Below are 18,777 nucleotides of genomic sequence, written 5' to 3'. Positions count from 1 at the left end.
ACAGCAGCTTTCCCTCTGCCCTACCTTTCTCTCAGAAGCTGTACTTTTGCTCTAGCAGTTACATTTCTCAATCATGCTAGTGAAAAAGGAGTAAGAAAATGTTTCTGCTTGAAAAGTCTTGAGGCAAAGAGAACTTTGGGATCAAACACATTCTTGCTTCAATAGAGTGAAGAAGGAAAATATCTGCCAGTGCACTTAGGATTGATTCTGCTCCTGCTGACAACCAGGATAGATCCCATTGCCTTCAGTAGATGATCAAGTATTTATTCCTATAGTTTAGACTGGAGAGTGGCTAAGAAATAAACTGTTAAAATCAAAGACAAGGAGGGGAAGAGAGAAAGATAAAAACCAAACTAGAAATATTGAGCCTCATGGAAATCAGGGGCCAGATTCTCAGCTGGTTTGAGTTAGCAGAGCTCCACTGTAGTCACAAAAACTACAAAGATTTGTACCAGCTAGAAATGTGGTCCCTAAACTTCTAAATGTGGATGACTCAAAACCCTGGCAGTTTGATTTTGTTTATATAGTGCTGTAAGTCCACAAGTTTCTGTACCTAAACTGTTAGGACACTGGGGTTTGAGCCTGAATTGATTCAATCTTTGCAGGTTAGTCTAACCTGGCTAGGCTAAATCAGTTTGTAACCAGACAGACATTCCAGAAATGCAGGCATATGCCTACAGTGGCTTAGGCTAGAAGCCACAGAGCACTAGAGCAGTCCTCGCTTCCCTTGCACAGGGCTGAACTGAGGAGGGCATGGCCAGACTCCAGCAGGACACTGCAATTAGGGAGGGGTTGTCCCCCACTTAATAACAGAGCATTTATCAGCTCTGTTATCAGCATTTAACACCACATCAGAAAACAAAGACTCGCTTATTACAAGCTCTTCTTAAACAGCTTTTTCCAAAGGAAAATGCATACCAGCCTCTGGCTTCTTTACTATTCATCCAGGAAGAGCGCACGCCAACTGCAGATGCTTCCTCAGCCTGATGAAGAGTTTTTAAACCCAAAAGCTTGCAAAGAAAAAAAAATTCCAACTATTTTGTTGGTCTAATAAAAGATATCAGCTTTACCCAAAAAACCCCTGTTTGCCTTTTCCAAAGGAAGGAATGCAGAAACATTAACATCTGAACTGTTGATTACCTCCCGAAAGACCTAAGTGGACACTTCTCTGTCTGCCTTACACAGCATTAGCTAGCATACTATGTGCTGGCTACAGTCTATACCGTGGAAGAGAGGAGGAAGGGATCTCTGCTTAAGTAGTGAATGGTAGGAAGGGAGACACTGGGAAGCCAGCAGACTCTCCTGTGCCTGCAAGTCTCTGCTGGAGCTGCAACCAGTGAGCAGGGGGGAGGGGCCAGCCCTGCTGTGGAGCAGGGAGTCCCTCCCAGCCCAGAGAGCATGCAGGAATGCTGGCAGTGTCTGGTTTAGTTTAAACCAGCAAAGGGTTTGGGACAGACATTGCATAAACCAGTTTGACCCAATCAGTTAAGTCTGATACTGCATTCAACGAGGTATATCTAAAACCGGTTTCAGCCATTTTCAAACTGGTTTATGTGCACTGAACTTCTGTTCTGTTACAGGATTAAACTGGTTTATGTGTAATGTCTGTCCCTAGCCTAGAGCAAAAGGGAGAGATTTGGGAGATATTACGCAGAAAGATGGCATAATTTAATGAGCTTATGGATGTGAGTGGTGAAGGAGAATGAGTTAGAGGGGAAAAACAAGAGAGATTGCATGTTTGGTGGTGGGAAAGATGATTCAGTCATCAAGAATACCAGAGGATGGAGGAAGTGAGAACTGCCTTGGATGTATTCATAAAAGCCAAATTCATCCTTATGGATTGCTTTCACTGTAGTAACACTAAAAAAAGAATGTGACTCATGTTGTTGTTGTGGCAATACCACTGAAGGGAATTAGAGAGAAAGGTAGAAGTCAGGATGGAAAAGAAGCCAATGCAAAGAGAAAGTTGAACCTAAGACACTGGACTGAATAATCTGGGAGGCCCCTACTAGTCTTATTTGTCTAAAGTAATGCATGCCTGAAGGCAAGTGTGGGAAGCCAAAAAAGAGCAATGAAGAAGCTAAGGAAACAGTAATGAGAAGCAAGGCTACAGAGAGTCTAGGAGAGGATAGGCAATCAGCAGGGAGAGATCTACTAAAGTATGTTCCATTTTAAACTAGATGAGTACAACTCTAAGAGTAAGATATTAAGTATAATTTTTAGAGAAAGAATCTTGATTTTATTTGGACAAGAAATTATTTGAAAATTGTTTGATTTAACAAAGGAATAATGTAAGCAGTACTTCCTGATGGTTAAAATATAGGGCCAGAACTCAAGTGCTTCTGATATGCAATCCTAAATTAGTTCTCTTCTGAATACTAATATTAATGCTGTTTATTAAATGCCTGTCTATTTGCTGATGCTGTAGGCAATCTTACATACTAAGTGCAAAAAATCCCCAAACAAACAAAAAACCAAAACCAAAAACCTACAAACAAATCACTATAGCTCACATCTTTCTTATTCTGTTTCCTAGGTTAGGGAATCCTAACGTCTGCTTGAAAGACTATGGTGCATTCAGGATGGTTTTCTACCAGGATAACATTTTATTTTTCCTTACAAGAGTTTTCATAAAGTGATATTTTTGCATTATGCTCTGTTGAACTGAGGCTTTTACGTTCCAATAGGTGCAGGGAATACTTGAGTTTGATCAGAAAGATATGCACTACTGTTTGGATGACAACATTTTTATTTTTATAATGAATTTCCTTAATGCAATGTTTTGTGTACAATGCCAGGCATCCTCTTGGGTAGCAATTATACTTTTGTCTAGAATAATAATTTTTAGTGCAGGATTTTATCCTTCTTTCATAGTTCAAGCAGAACATAACTGCATTTTGTAGCTCTGCTGTCCTGTAATTGAAATAGTGGTATGAAAATGTTTTTGAATTAAAATATGGCTCGCCACACAATTTAGAAATATATTCAAAATTGTATTCCCAGGGAAAGACACAAATAGACCAAATAGTCTCTCCTGGAAGAGGCCCAGGTCTCCCAGGAGGAACCACAAGTGTACAGATGTTCAGGATTTTTATGCCAGAGCAAAAATGGCTGCCCCAGGAGAAAAATAACCTGACAACAACCTGAATTATATCACTTCTGGGAGAGTTTCTCCTGGGAAAGTGCATGTCTGTACATGTTCTCTTCAGGGAGAAGCCACAGCATAGTCCTCCAGCGTCCCAGGGTACTTTGCTTCCAGGAAGATAGTGTGTTGCTTGCTGGATTCTACTGTTCTAGCCAAGCTCGGAGCAGAACATGCTACCATCACAATCCCCACATTGTACAGCAAGGGGACACAGACTGACTCTGAGCAGTCTGGGTCAGTCAGTTGGGGCTGTCATCTGTCTCGTCAATCTAAGGGAACCTGCAGAGCATGCTGAGATGTGTGCACAGGCCCCCCAGCTGTGCAGCATCAACACTGCAAGCTCTCTTCTCTTTATGGGTTCAGCTTTTGAGTCTGTTTTTCAACCAGGAAAACAAACATGGGAGAATTCTCCTAGATCATTTGGATGTGTGCCACTTAGTAAAAGGATATTTGCTGATATGAATATAGCTGGCAGAGTCAAATTCTGAGTTCAGGAGAAGCAAGCTGATCCAGAATGATGAAGCTTAAACTCCTGTTACCTTTTGCATGATTAATGCAGAACCCATGGTCATTATTTTTATTTATACTATAGAAGAGCCTAAAGGCTGCAGCCATTATCAGGGCTTCATGTAGGAACTATACAGTAAGAAGCAGATCCTTTCCCAAAGAGACTGACATCTAAGCATGTGACTATACTTCCTCAGTAGCACTTCTGAGAACACTGTCAGGAAGCATGCCCTGCCCACCTGCTTCTGCTCCGCAAATACCCAATCTGAAAACGAGGCAGGAAAGCTGCTCTGTGGATACCCCTCACTGCAGCCCTTAAGACTACCAGAAACAATTTTTTACAGTGACAGCAAGGGTTGTCTACAGGGCAGCTTAATCACTGCTTTCTTAAGTTTGTTGGGGCCATCTTAGGGTGCTGTTACATGTTACCTTTAAAATATTTCAGACCTGTGGAATGGTATGCCATCGTAAAGTTAAAACAGTTTCAGAGCAGTCGCAGGTTAAGGCTTATTGCCATCTCAGACCTCCTGGAAGAGTCCCTGCTAATGCCCTCTAATGATAAGTCCCTCACAACTGTGACTTATCATTAGAGGTGAGAAGGGGCATGGGTGGGAGCCAGGACTCTATTCCTCCTCTGGACTGGGAGAGAAGGGGGAGGGTGGCATGTAGTTTGGAAGTGGAGAAACTACCATGGGGGCTGTGGCTTCCCTCACTGTGCAGCCAGTAAGAGTTAGCTAGAACCAGGGGAAAAGTCTTGGAAAAAAAAACTTGAAGTGAGTGGTCAGAAATAAAGAGAAATAAGTGAAAAAAAGAATTACAAAAATAATCATTAATAAACCTAATTAATAACTAATAAATACAATTAATAAACCAAAATCTTGCATGTGTTTCACTGAATTGGGATTGGGTCAGGGGTAGTTGGGTTAGCACTTACACCAGGGCAGAGCTGAGACCCAGCATGCTTGCTGCATGCCACACTGGGGTACAAATTGGGTTAACACTTACATCAGGGCACAGCTGAGACCCAGCGAGCTTGCTGCATGCATGCCACACCAGGGCAATACACCTGTAGACCACCTGGTGCTGCTTGCTGCCCTTTGAGCTCTTGGCAGCCCCTTCTGGCTGCTGCTGCTAGACCCAGCCCTGCTGCCCAGGCACCTCAATCCATCTGCCCCACACCCATCATCATGGGTGGGACCTGTGTGGGCAAGGTGTGCAGCTGGGATGGAGCCACAGCCAGGAGCAAGATAGGCAGGCAGAGTCTGGGAGACCCTGGGATCATGGGCCAGTGACAGTGTAGAGCTGGGGCCAGGGCAGAGATGCAGTCCACTGCCCACACGCCCCTGCAATGAGCATGGTTTCTGTGGGCAGGGAGGGGCGTGCAGATACTGGCCTCAGACCAACTCCCCACCCAGCCATGTGCCCTGCCTGCACAGCTCCTGGCCAGTCTCCGTGGAGGCCCTGAGTGTGCAGGGCCATGACAGTGTAGGGCCAGGCTGTGGCAGAGCCCTGGTTTTGCAGCTCGGCGCTGTCACTGACCTGCACTGTCATGGCCCTGTGCTCCCAGGGTCTCTGTGGAGACCAGCCAGCAGCTGTGCGGGCAGGGGCTCCTGGGAAATGGAGTCTGGCCACTGGACAGATCTGCCATTTCACCCACTCCTGGTTTAGAGGATACTTAGCACAGGTTAACACTCTTTACTGGGTGAGTGCTCCAGTTTTAGGTGCCCTTTTGATAGTTTAATGATAACCTGTAACACCATTCTCAGTGGCACCTTCAGAGATGCCATGAAAGTGGTATGCAGCATAACTTAGACAAGGTCAAGGAAGGGTGGAAACAAACAATACAGTAGAGCCAGCTAAAGTGACCTGCCCGTGGTCACACATGAAGTCTGTAGCAGAGCTGAGAACAAGAGCCAATCTCCTGAGTCACGGTCTAGGACCCTAAACCAGAAGGTCTTTATTCTTGCCTGAACGAAGCCAAGCAGCCTGTGCTTAAGATGACCTTGTATGCCAAGCCTTTATGAAGTCATGAAAGGACTGGTCTTGCCTCCCACCAATTCCAGCATCCAAACAGTGCTGCATGCCCAAGCAGGGCTGGGGACAATGAAAGAAGCTTCAGGGTATCCAGCCCGTGGGTCAGCACACCCAGCAGGTCTGTCTAGGGACTGAAGTCCCTGGATGGCTCAATAAAATCTGGAAGTCACAAAAAGGTAAATCTCTGCAGAGAAACTGTCTTGCTGGAAATTTCATAAAATACTTGTTTTGATCCAATTCAGACCCAGCCCCAACTGAAAAAAATATATCAAGATTTTTAACAAGTCCGATATTCAGCTGGATATATTGTCTTGGTGCTGTACACCAAATAAAGTTTTAGACTGTAAGATATCTAGGAGAGATATAGTTCTCATTTCTTACACTAATATGCAGGAAGCAGAACCAGAAATTAACAGATAATCATCACAATGCTATCATAATTCTGATTCACCTTCACTACCATACTCTCTTAATTAGGTAACTTATTTTTGTCTGTTCATTTCAAATATGCTTCACAGTACTTTCCCTAATTAATAAGGATATGTTTAAGGCAAAGGCAGAGTCTACCTGGGTGGTTCTAGGATTTTAAGATTTGTAAATTAAGAAATTGATTTAGCTCATGGCAAGACATGACCATGATGCACGATAATATATGCATAATATACATGTTGCTATTGGAATAGAGGTTTCCAAGCTGTCTTGGAAACCTCTATTTTCCTACACCACATGTCAATTTTATAATTTGTCATTGGGCAGGCATCATTCTGTCCTTGATCAGAGCTTCTCGTGCTACTGGAAACATGGTCAAAAAAACAGCACAATAAAGCCATGAGACTGTAGCTAACCAGTGGTCTCCTTAAGAGCATGATAGAGCTTATTTTAGACGTTTTAAGATGTCATGAAGTCTACTGTTTCTGTAGGATGGCTGTTCTGTCAGTTCTGACAAACCTCAATGCAATATTACCAGATCATCCATAGAAACAGATTATCTACATCTAATTGGAAATGGCTGTAAAGTCCTGAATTCTAGAGCTGAATTCCATATCAAATGCTAGCTCTAAAACAGCTGTGCCAAAACCTCAGATATAATCACCTGCAAACATCGCATCTCTATACACTTCAAATGTCAACCCTTTCCGAAGTAAGAGACACCTAAATCATGTGTTTCTTAGGATCCTTACGGCCAGGGATGGATCCAGGTGGGATGCAGTCGTGCAGTTGCACCATCTCTTTGATTCTAACTCTGCCCAGACTTTAAAATTGCCTGCCTTTGAGGGGCCACAGCATTTCCATTTAGGCAGTGCTGATGGAGTTGATTGACCTTATGGCTCATTATCATCTACCTGATTCTTGCTAATCTCTTTCCACTTCATAGGTATTAATGATCCTCTTTCCTTTTTATTGATCTTAATGTTCCACTATTGAAGCTATCCTTTCTTCTGCCATTTTGTTGTCTGTTAGCCAACCCTGGTAACATCTCTCTTCTCTCTCTTCTGTTTCATAGCCCTGCAGACAGTTTTTAGCTCTAGCTAAAAGCCTTAACTTAGTTGTGGTAATATTAACTCAGGTGTAGAAATGATTGACATATTGGAGGCACTGTCAAGATGCTCAAGAAGGCTAAATTTTGTTTTACAAATATGAGTAAGAGCTGTATATTTAACTGTGATGACTGCAGGACTAATAATATATGTTTTGACTATTTTTATTATTTTTTGCCTAGTTTCTGGTGTTTTTTTAAACATAATATATACTTTAGTAAATTAGTGCACATTCCAATAGTTAATGATTTTGCTTTGATTTTAAACTGAATAATAGAGTTCTAGCCCCATATTGGTTTCTAATTTCTAGTTTGTCTTTAATGGGATAAAAAATGTTGCATAATACGTGATGATGCAGCAGATCACCTGTACCCCGTCTTTTCAAATTCCTAGATTTGCCCATGCTTAGGATCCTAATGCAGTGCAATGTATGCGCACATATCTATACGTAGACATGCAGATACACACACATATATCATGCACACACTGTGTGTGTGTGCATGTGCGTGTGTGTATGTTTTAAATAGTTTGTTTTTCTTTTCATGTTTGACATATACTTCTTAAAATAATTAATAAAAGGTGTTTGTGTTAGTGTGAGCAAGAGAGAATAGTATACATTAGAGTTTATCCAGACATGCAGACAATATAATGATATTCATTCCTTATAGAGTAAGTCTTATAAAGTAGAACAAACAAAAATGGCAGTTCTTATTAGTTTTAATCACAGTTTTTTCATGGACTATAAAAGGCTTCATGTCTGATTAGTCTGTATATAAAGTAATAATGCCGAGTACCTAAACTACTTAATTCACTGAAAGATGCAGGTACCAATTTTACAGCTGTTTGAAGAACTGAAAATCCAGTTATTTAATAGTTCTGAGGAATTAAGGAAATCCACATTTTTTCCAGAATTCAGCAAAAAAAGTACTAGGTCTAATAAAACATTTAATTTCAATTTTGGACTTCTTTAATAAGAACAAAAGAATTTGGAACTTGAGGGCTACATTCATGAGGGATTTGGGTTTAGTTCCCAAGATGAAGAAAGCTCATATGGTGCTGTATGTCTTATAGTCCAATTAGAGCACTTCCCTGACTTGTACTGAGCCTACATTCAAGTCCCTACTTCCAATCAGGCAGAAAAGGGATTTTAACACAAGTTTTCTACAACCTGCATGAACTGCCTAATCACCAACCACTGGACTACTAGGCCTCCACACAACTTTGTGAAGGGTGACTAAGGCTAGGTACAGACATTTAAAAAGCTGAAGGCAGAATTGATTATACAGTTTTCTATGAGTGGCTTGGTTTAGATAGGTAGCAAACATTTACCGTTTGGCGTGGGTGACTGGTGCCTCTTGAGTCAGCAACCAGTCAGCGACCGGAGGGGGGGGCAATCATGCTGACCAGGGTCGGTGGGGGGTCTCACGACCAATCTCACTCACCAAAATGCAGCCACGCTGCTTGCGAAAGTCCCGCAACTTTTGCTGGTGGCCACGCTCCCCGACCAGCACTTGCAGGGGGGGCACTGCTGCTCCTGCCTGCCCACCAGCTAAACAGGGAGTGTGGCTTGACAAGGGGTGCACCGGCGCTCTCAGGGGGTACACCGGTGCTCTCGGGGCGTGCACATCCACCCCGTGCACCCCTTACGTATTATCACGTCCACCCCTGTGCACCCCTTACGTATTATGGTGGCGGGGCAAATCTTAGACTGGGTTCTGCCATTTTTAAAGCAGTTTATGTGTGCCGAAGTTCTGTTCTGTTATGGGTATAGGCTGGTTTCCAATCACTTATACTGGTAAAAGTGTAATGTCTGTACCTGTCCTTTGTCCAATTATAGATCTAGCCTAAACAATCAAAAATGTTTCCATGTGGAAATGACAAAGTAAACTTTGATATTTCCCCAGTTCTTTTTTCATTTTTGGCTGCCCCCAAAACTGTATTTTTCATGATAAGCCACTGAAAAATTCCTTCCAGGTCTACTTAGAACCTCTTAGGTCCAAGAGCAGAGCTTTTAAGTCAGTCAATAATACTCTTAATTAAAGCAGATATTACATAAGATGCTTCTGAAGGCACAATATTTATTCTATGTGTATTAAAAGAATGTTTTTTAATGAAATTCAAACTGAATTTCTACAAAATTGCTTTTCATTATTGATACCGCTTCCCAGACTTAAGATTCACCAGGAGAATAAATAGCATTTTTCTGTGCGTGTAATCACTTTGCATTTATGATCCAACTTAAACTTATTTAAGTATGCAGAAAAATACTGAATTTAGATGTGGAGTAGTATAAATGTTTTATGCCAAATGCTGCTTGTCAAAGAATGTTCACTCCAAATTGTTGGCATTTAAAAATGCATGTACAGGATTTTGCTTACAAAAAAAAAAACTTTTGCAAAAAGTAAGAGATGCATATTAGGTGGTTAGTGGGCATGTCAACATGTGTGTTTTAACGCACATTAGACTATTTTAATGCACATTAAAGCATCACAAAAAAACCCATGCACTTTTGCTTATACACATTAAAATAGGCTAATGTGCCTTTTTCTGGTACCTCACAATTTAATGCCCATTAGCAAAAGCTCATTAGTGAACGTGTAGACATGCCCAGTGAAAACCAGATTTTAAAAAGCCAAGGAGACACAAATATACTTTTTTTATGAAAGCAGGGTGCTCTTTTAGCATATGTATTTAATAGTCAACTGCTACATGGAAAGTAAGAAATTTTAAACTTTAGTTTTTAGTCACATTAACAATGTAGCGGGATCACTAAGAAAAAAGAATATACAGTCGTTTAGATACTTATGTGTTTGTTCCTTGAACTTTAGTGTCAGCTTCTACTACTTTAAAGAATTAACAAATGGTGTAAATTCCAGCTTCTTCCTTTATCAGTAGATAGATATGTATGAACAGACTACTGAAGTTATTTGCAAATTAGTTAGAAAATTACAGGGGGCAGGGGAGGAGGGGTGAAGTACATTTTTCCCCAATAGTTTGGGTTTTTTAATGCTTGGGTGCAATTTTTACAAACATCTCTAAAATTTTTTAGACACAGGGATTTTTCAGCAAGGAGTTCTTGAGATTGTAACTATAAATAGTTATAAGGCTATACGTTTGAAAATGAAAGCATAATACAAGGACAGCATAACTAAATTCAGAGTATTAGCGAACTGTAAGCCAACTGTGCCTGGTACTATTTTACATTTTAAATGAGCATTTACTAAGGCAAAAGCATTCCTATTGCTTCTCACATGACTGAGATGCTTTTAGATGAGTCTTTGGCTTATAAAGTGTTATAGTTTCAAAAGGACTCTGTTTCTAATTTAATATGTTTTCCAGTTAACACACACAATTTTTAGCCTCGGTTTTATACAGTGGGAATTTATTTCCACAAAAAGAATAGGACAGTCTCAAATCCAACTGATAAGGCAAAAATCTACATTTCAGGCACAATATCACAATACCTTGTGCATCTGCTCTTTTTCCATAGCAATCACTTCTTTTGTCTATTGTGGTACATAGGTGAAAAGAATGGGGCGGAACCAGATGATGCAGAGTTGGTGAGCCTCAGCAAAAGGCTCGTGGAGAATGCAGTCCTCAAGGCAGTACAACAGTATCTAGAAGAAACTCAAAATAAAACCAGACAGACTGATGGAAGCCCAGTGAAAACTGAGGATGCAACTAGTGGCAATAGGAATGAAAGTGACAGTGATAACAGAAAGTGAGCGCTGTGGGAAGGCCAGAGCCCCAGAATCTCACTGTTCCGATCTGCTAAGTGGAGCTGGATGATATGCATTCTGCTTTCAGAGTAAATGTCTGTTTTGAATCAAAGGACGCCATCTAACAGTTGAATAATAATTGTTTGCATTGCTGAAAAACTACTGAATGCTAGGGGGAAAAAAGATGATTGGGGGTGGGGAAAGAAGGAAAAAGACTGTAAAATAGAAAGATTCAACTTCTACTGGCTCTGACTACAGAGGATCTCTTCCTTGCTTGCAAAGAAGAATCAAACCTTTTGTGTATGCCTTTCAGATTGCAATGAATGGCCCTAGAAGAGGCCTGGCCATAGGTGGAAACAATCCATCTACATTCTTTGGCACTGCCACAAGTAATAGCTTACTTGATCTGTAACAGAACAGATTCTGTTGCAAAGCCAACAGCAATCAATGCCCAGCTACAAATGACTGCTACAGATGTTCGTCACAGATACTATTACACAGTATGTAACATAGTGGGAACTTCTTTTGGATATGACACTGTGCTGTGTTCTTCACTTTTTGGTAAAAATTGTTCACAAATTATATTTTTGACAAAACACTACCTTTTTATATAAGATAAATATGGCCATAATTTTAAGTCCTTTAGAAAAATGTATCTATTTGGATACATTACCTCCATACTTTAAAATGTTTATAAATGATGCTAGTTGTATGCAAAATGTACTGTATCATTCTTTTCCTCTAGGGAAGAATCATGAGGCAGACTTAATAAAGGAGGCTTTGCACAGAGAATCACTGTCCCTGTTATCCAAACTGAATCAGATAAAAGAGCTGTTATCAAGCCCTGAGACCCGGATGAAAATTTACAGGGAACTCTTTGAAGACAGCCGCAACAGCAACAGAAATCAGGAAAGTTGCATTGACTTTGGCTCTCCAAATATGCAGTGGTAAATTGCCATAATGTAAAGTTGTTTAATGATGAAAGCAATTGCTTTTGCAAACTTCCCTCTCCCTCTTTCTTTTTTAGTAACAGTATAAAAGAGTACAAGTTGGTTATGTCATATTATAGTAAAATATACACAGAAGCACTATATTGCAAACTGATGAGCTATAGTAGTTCTCCTGCTAAAGGGTTTTGTTTGTTTGTTTGTTTGTTTGTTTGTTTTGGGAATTTTTTAAAGATTTGAGGTGTAGGTCTATTTTATGGTTTCATGACGTCAAAAAAAAAAAGCCAAACTCATTCTAAAATGAAGGTAATCAAACGCTGTAGCCATTCTTTATCACTACAAGTATTTAAGTCTTTTCTCACAAGATTATTTCTATATCTGTGAAGGACAGATACTAAACTAAAGAACAGATATTTGAAAATGATTTTAAAATGCATAGCTGAAGAAGGTATTTTAATGAGCTGCCTTTTCTGTGTGTACTGATATTTCCAGTTCGCACTGTCTGTTTTATTTTTCTTGTTTTGTTGTACTCGGGGTTTGTTGTTGTTGTCTTTTTTAACCAGCACTTGAAGACTCATGTACAGATGCTGAAATGTGGTTTCTGCTATTGTTTACATGGAAGCAGGAATGTTTTTTATAAACTTTCAGGGAGAAATTCTGGTCCCATTCAATTCAATGGCAAACATTCCAATTGACTTCAGTGGGACCAGAGTTTCACTCTCACTATGTGTTGTTTGAGTAATCGTTGTTCAGAAAGATATTTGCCTTTTAATTTCTGTGGAAACAAGAGGTTTTTGGTTTATGTTCATGTTTCCTCCATCTTTGTACCCATTGCTACCTGAAGAAGAGCCTGTGCCTGCATTCCCTGGGTACTCAACACTTCAATGGAAGTTTTAGGTGCACACAAATGCTGGATTAGGCCCAATATTTGCACTTTTCTTAAGCACTTGTTTAAGATTGCCTATGATTGTAAGATCTTCTACTTAATTATGTATTTTGTGATCACTATCAGGTTTGTGCTGTTAAAACAGCAGCATAAATATTAACTAAAGTACTGGTAGTTTCTCTGTTGCATCACAGCTAATTCTTCCCCCTCCCCTCAGTTGATTAAATGATAGTGTACCCTAAATTCCATTTCATGCATTTGTCAATCCATATTCTTAATAAAAATTGCTTCTTTTCATTTCACTCTCCATGCATCATCTTTTCTCTAAGCAAATTTAAAAAAAGAAATGCTTTTGAAGTTAAATGTGGCAGAACTAATTAAATGACGTCTATGCAACTCCTTATTACACCTTCTATGGGTGTTATTTTAAGGTAATGATATTGCACCTGAAGGCTGAAACCATATAAACCTCCATGCCATACTTTGAACCCCTGCTGGAAAGTACCTTCCTTTCCCCAGCTTGATGCAGAGCCTTCATCACTGGATCAAGTGAATCAGTATAACCACCTAACAGCAGTGCTTGAGCACAAATCAAGGAGCACACCTAAAGCACAGCTGCAAAACAATGTTTGGAAACATGTTCATGGTCATTCTAAGGCAGCTACATTTCCTTGTTTGTGGGTGGCATGTGTTGAGCAGGAATGGCCTGAAAAAGGGGGAAGCATCTTTTTCTCAGTTGTCCCAAACTTGGCCCCATTAAAAGGAGAGGTAGCAAAGAGAAGCCCTACAAGGCAGTTTGAGAAAAGACCAAACCACTGTACTCTGTTTACTCAAATGCAAGAAAAGGGTTTTTTTCCCATTTAACATAAAGGAAAGAAATCCTCTCATCTTGGATTTGAATACAAGGGGGGAGGGACAGCAGGCAGCTGCTGGCACTTGACTCCAGCCCGAACCTGGAGCTGTAGCCTCTGCCCCCACTCTTAACCAGCTCTGTTCCTGCACTGTTGACTCTGACTCTGGCCACTACTCACCCTCTGCCTCTGGATCTAGCCCTGGCCTTACTCCAGCCTGGAGCGTGGAGCACATGGTTGCTCCAGCCCTGGCCCTGGCCCTGGCCCAGCCAGGCAGCAATGATGGCAGCAGTGGCAGCTCCGACCCAACTCTGGGGCTTGAGTTGCTGCTGCCTCAGCCACTTATGCATGGTCTGACTGGGCCCAGAATGACCATTTGCTCCATGTTGTGGACTGGAGCAGGGCTAGAGCCAGGGCAGGAGTTGAAGCCAGAGGGTAAGCAGTGGGTGGGGGGAGCAAGTGGCAGGGGGAGTAGGCAGGGGACAAAAGTGCAGGGATCAGGTCATTTTACTCTGCCACTGGCTGCCACCCTAAGGCTGCTTTCCCCACTGCACTAGAGTGGTGACACTCCAATAATTAGAGTGTACATGAAAAAAAATTAAAATGTTCTTTATATAGAATTTTATTATTGGCAGGCTGTCTTAAATTCAAAGTTGTCTTGGATTCAGGTAAATAGGGTACTGCTTCCCGCACATTTTAAAAAAGCTTTACAAAGCCATCCCTGAAAAATAGCTGCTCCCTTCAAACCCTCCCAAACATCGAGATGAATCATGTCAAGTTTCTTTGCTGTACTGCAGGCCAGAACTTTTGGCCCTGTGGGCCTGATGAGTAATGCAAAGCTGCTCTGCAGGCCGGATCCCGTGGGAGGGAAAGATGTTCGTACTCAAGATGCCCTGCTCCAGTCCAGGACATGGAGCAAACGGTCACTCTGGTCTGTGGGTCTGTGGGATGAAATTTGGAAACCATATCAATAACCAGTGCCATCCCACAGTTTCCTGAGGTGGCTGCACATGCTGCATTTCTTATTGTTTGGATATGCTGTTACTTATGAGACCAGCTAAAGGCAGGGGGAGAATCTGAAAGTGGCCATGTCATAAATAAAGGACCTTGTTTCTTTGCTTTCTTATTTTCCATTTCTCATTGTCTGTAGAGCAAGTTGGAATTGTTGATTCTTTGGTGAATGTTCTATAGTGAAATGAGCACAAGGCAGCTAGACTCTGCCTGAATCTCATGCTGTTACTTCCTTCTCTTCCTATCAACTGGGAGGCACAAGCTTGAATAAGGCACCTTTTTCACAGCACTATTTACCTCAACAACTACAGTAAAAGGTTTCAAATGTACGGATCTATATTTAGGCCTCCTAATAAGTGGCCTGATTTTAAGAAGTTCTCATCTTTCTCAACTCCTACTGATTTCAGAAAGGACTGTTCAGGAGAGGGGGGAGAAGGGAGGAGGGAAGGGGAAGAGCCAGACTGCCTACATTGGTGCTTAATTTTGAAAGTTTTAGTCCTTGAAAAATCAACTGGACTTACTCAACTAGGTACTTTAAAAGTCCCATGAACAGCATTCCCTTTTGGTTTAGCCTAGTAAGTCACTATAAAATACATTGTCTAGACTCAGCTTTAAAACACAATAACCCTCTTTTGCTGATTTATCTATTCTCCTGTTTCCAGGTAGCACGGAAACATGCTGGGTGCAGGAGCATGAGAATAACAAATAGATACTGTGTGCCAAAACAAAAAGATTAAGTGCTAAATACATATGTATTGTGCAGCATTGTGAGACAAACTCATCAGAATGCAAATACACAAAGAATGAACACAGTGTGTAATGGTACACGGCACACAGATCAAAGCAAACAGATCGCCTTCCTCATGTTGACTATGCTACTAAGTGTACCTAAATCTTTACCCGACTGGTGATTTTTTTAAAAATCAACTTCTCTTCCCCGTTTCAAATATATTGAGTGAAAGGATACACATAACTTTTTGCCATTCTACAGAAGGCTATGCTGGATTTAAACAGGTGGACCATCTCTTAGTACCAGCAGGGACGAACTGAAAAGCCACCTAAAACTGGAGGTCTCACCTTACCTCTACCACTTTTTTTTAAGTAATGGGTTGTAGGGTGGTTCCTCCAGATCAGAGACATAGTTATGTGCCACTTTAGCACATAACTGTATTTGGATAGTGACATTTATGTATAGTTCAGGGACTACATGGGTGATGATGCAAAGCTTTGTTTTTATACATAATCAGACTTCATCAGGAATATTTTCACTTTATACCTGGCCAGTAAACATCCTAAACATTTTCTACAGTAGGAAAACAAATGCTTTCTTCCACTCTTCAGCCATGCATGATCATATTTCATTTTGTTTCATCATTTAATAAAACCCAGATCTTCTATGACTAGAGAGTCAGTGTTATCACACTGAATCAGCAGGATTTATTTGACCTGAAAGGAAGACCCACCACTTTTATCAGTCTTATCTTGTTCCTCCTGCAGAGGCAAATCTCAAAGCCTTCCAATTAATTAGCCAAGGAAATCAACATTCTCATTAATTTAATGTCTATCTGTTTTATTTTCACTTCTGAAAGTGCTAAAACATATTTCTCTGTCATGTTTGTCAAGGCTGAACTCTAAGGCAGTGATAATCTGTCATGGTTCCATGCCATGTGACATGCTATTAACAATGCTGAAGTTGCTTGTGGAAAAACTTCATCTGCAACAATGGGTACAAGCTCGTCCTATTGAAATTTTATTTCTATCCAACACCTTGCAAGTTTCTCAAACTTCAGGTGTGCCTATACTACAGACTATAGTGAAGTTTAGAGATACCCAAGTGATGGAGACTGGATGCAATCCAGCTGTCAGAATAAGGAGCTCTGTAAGGGTACACTGACAGCAAGGTGTGGATTCTAGTGTGCTTCTGGTGCATGAGCTAGCTTAGTAACTCAATGATACAGGGCCCCACCTACTCACTACTGCTGGGCACACCAGAGACACTGGCTAGTAAGCAGTGAGGATGGCTCAGATGTGTCCCTGAGTACCACCTGAAATGACTAGGATTTCATTCAGGCACTTTACATTTACTGTGTGTTGCTGATCTTGGGTATGCCACAGCAGTAACAATAGTCAGGGTCTATTTCCTCAGTAGCATCCCCATCAGGAGGAGAGTCGTATGGACATGGATATCTGAGACCAGATTCTTATAGTTAACTTAGTGAAAAGCACCACATACCCATAGTGTAGCAAATCTTTGTTAGAATCACAGTTTCACAAAGGTTGTAAGAACCATTTCAGACTTCCATGAAAGTGAAAGAGAATAAAAAATGAGATAGGAAAGAACTTGCAGAGACTATGGTGTTCAGCACAGCTTGTAAATTCACATTTTAGACTCATTTTTTTGTGTGCAATTAATTCAATCAAATACAAGTCCAAAAGCCATGGTAAGTGTATACACTGGATTAGCCAATGAAATACAACATCTTTGGACTCCAGCTGACTCCCATTGAGATCATGAAGAACTTGTCAGCTTCAATGGGAGCTGGTTTGGACCCGTGGGTTGGTAGAGAAAGGTACTTAATGACTGTATCAGACTTTGTTTTACCCTGTTTCAGAACTTAGGTCTTATTATATTTTTTAAAGAAAAACCCTATATTTATCCACTATTTCTGTAAAATAATTACTAAAACGTTTTTTCTTAGTCTGCTGAAGTGAGTAGCCAGTGTATTAGCTTGGCGCAGTTACTGTCCAATGAACTTCCCCGATGGAGAAAGCAAGTAGTCAACATCCCCTGAAAGAAGATTGGTCTGAGAAGGTTTTTATCTCTCTCCATAAGCAGGAACAAAGGAGAGCTCCTAGTGGCTAAAGTGTCCGTGTCTTACAATCCTGAAGTGTGATTCCAATACAGTGACTTTCAGATCCTGGGACAGGTCAATAGTGGCAGACAAGAGACAGCCAGTATGCAGTCACCCTTTTAGGGCCAAGCTGATAGCCCATTAAGGTATGTGATAGACTGGTATATGACTAAGGTGAGTTTTTTTAACTTTATTAAAAATGTTCTAAACAGAAGTAACGGGTAATTTCTTTTCAATTCATACATTTTAGTATTGGGATTCCATCTTATGCCTCTTTGAAAGTTCCCTTAATGAGAAAGTTCTTTATCTCACCACGGTTGTGTGTACTTTAAAACAACCCCTTAGTCCCATGAAATCATGTTCATTAGAAATGATCTGCATTCTTTAATGTGAATAAGCATAATATTTTATATGAAGCCCTGGACAGATTGTGGTTTGAGAAACAAGAAGTCACATGGTTCTTGCACGGAAAGGTGAAAATGAAAACTCTGGAAACAGTAATACATTAATACAGAAATGTCTTTTACTGAACCGTTTCCTTGATCAATACAATTTCTGGACTAAAAAAGGTCTTAGTTTTCAGTCATCTTCTCCTCATTTATATTCCCTTTACATGAAGTCTTTTTAATGAGAACATTTGGATTGAATAAAAACCAATCCAGAGACACTGCTGGGTTGAAAAATAAAACACACATTCATAGAAAAGCAATAATTAGAACAGTGCATAGGAAAACAAAACAAAAATTAAATGCTTCCATTCTTGGCATAGCTAAAGGAGTAATGCAGAAATAATAAGCAAACGCATTTTACAGCAAGAAGCTGATACTACACTACTCATCAGAAGACATAGCAAATTCCACTCTCTAGATGTGGATAACTATACCTATAGTTCTTAAAAGGCCAAACAAAAAATTAAACTACAGGAATACCTCGTTTTATTGTGCTTTGATTTATTGTGCTTTGCAGATATTGCGTTTTTTACAAATTGAAGGTTTGTGGCAACCCTGCATCAAGCAAGTCTATCGGCGCCATTTTTCCATCGGTGCCATTTTTCCAACAAATGATGGTTAGCATTTTTTAGCAATAAAGTATTTTTTAATTAAGGTATGTACATTGTTTTTTTAGACATAATGCTATTGCACACTTAATAGACTACAGTATAGTGTAAACATAACTTTTATATGCACTGGGAAACCAAAAAATTCGTGTGACTCGCTTTATTGCAATATTCGCTTTATTGCAGTGGTCTGGAACCGAACCCGCAATATCTCCGAGGTATGCCTGTAT

The 18,777-nt window shown here is 40.5% G+C and overlaps 1 protein-coding gene across 3 annotated transcripts in view; it reads left to right on the top strand.

Annotated features, from left to right (window-relative positions):
• The window catches only part of AKAP7 (A-kinase anchoring protein 7), a 180,803-nt gene extending 167,725 nt beyond the window's left edge, over positions 1-13,078 (top strand). For 2 of the 3 annotated variants that reach the window (XM_019520272.1, XM_019520275.1), the window contains exon 8: positions 11,689-13,078. In XM_019520272.1, coding sequence (XP_019375817.1) covers positions 11,689-11,894 — 206 coding nt within the window. In that variant the 3' untranslated portion in view covers positions 11,895-13,078. Of the gene's footprint in view, positions 1-10,746; positions 11,143-11,688 lie in introns of those variants that run through there. The other variant, XM_019520273.1, reaches the window with a different exon arrangement.
• The last annotated feature ends 5,699 nt before the right edge of the window (positions 13,079-18,777 follow it).

The sequence above is a fragment of the Gavialis gangeticus genome, unplaced genomic scaffold, assembly GCF_001723915.1.
Source record: "Gavialis gangeticus isolate Ggan-Ray unplaced genomic scaffold, GavGan_comp1, whole genome shotgun sequence".
Lineage (NCBI taxonomy): Eukaryota > Metazoa > Chordata > Crocodylia > Gavialidae > Gavialis > Gavialis gangeticus.
Note: the sequence above shows the minus strand (reverse complement) of the source record. Positions and strands in the feature narration are given on the sequence as shown.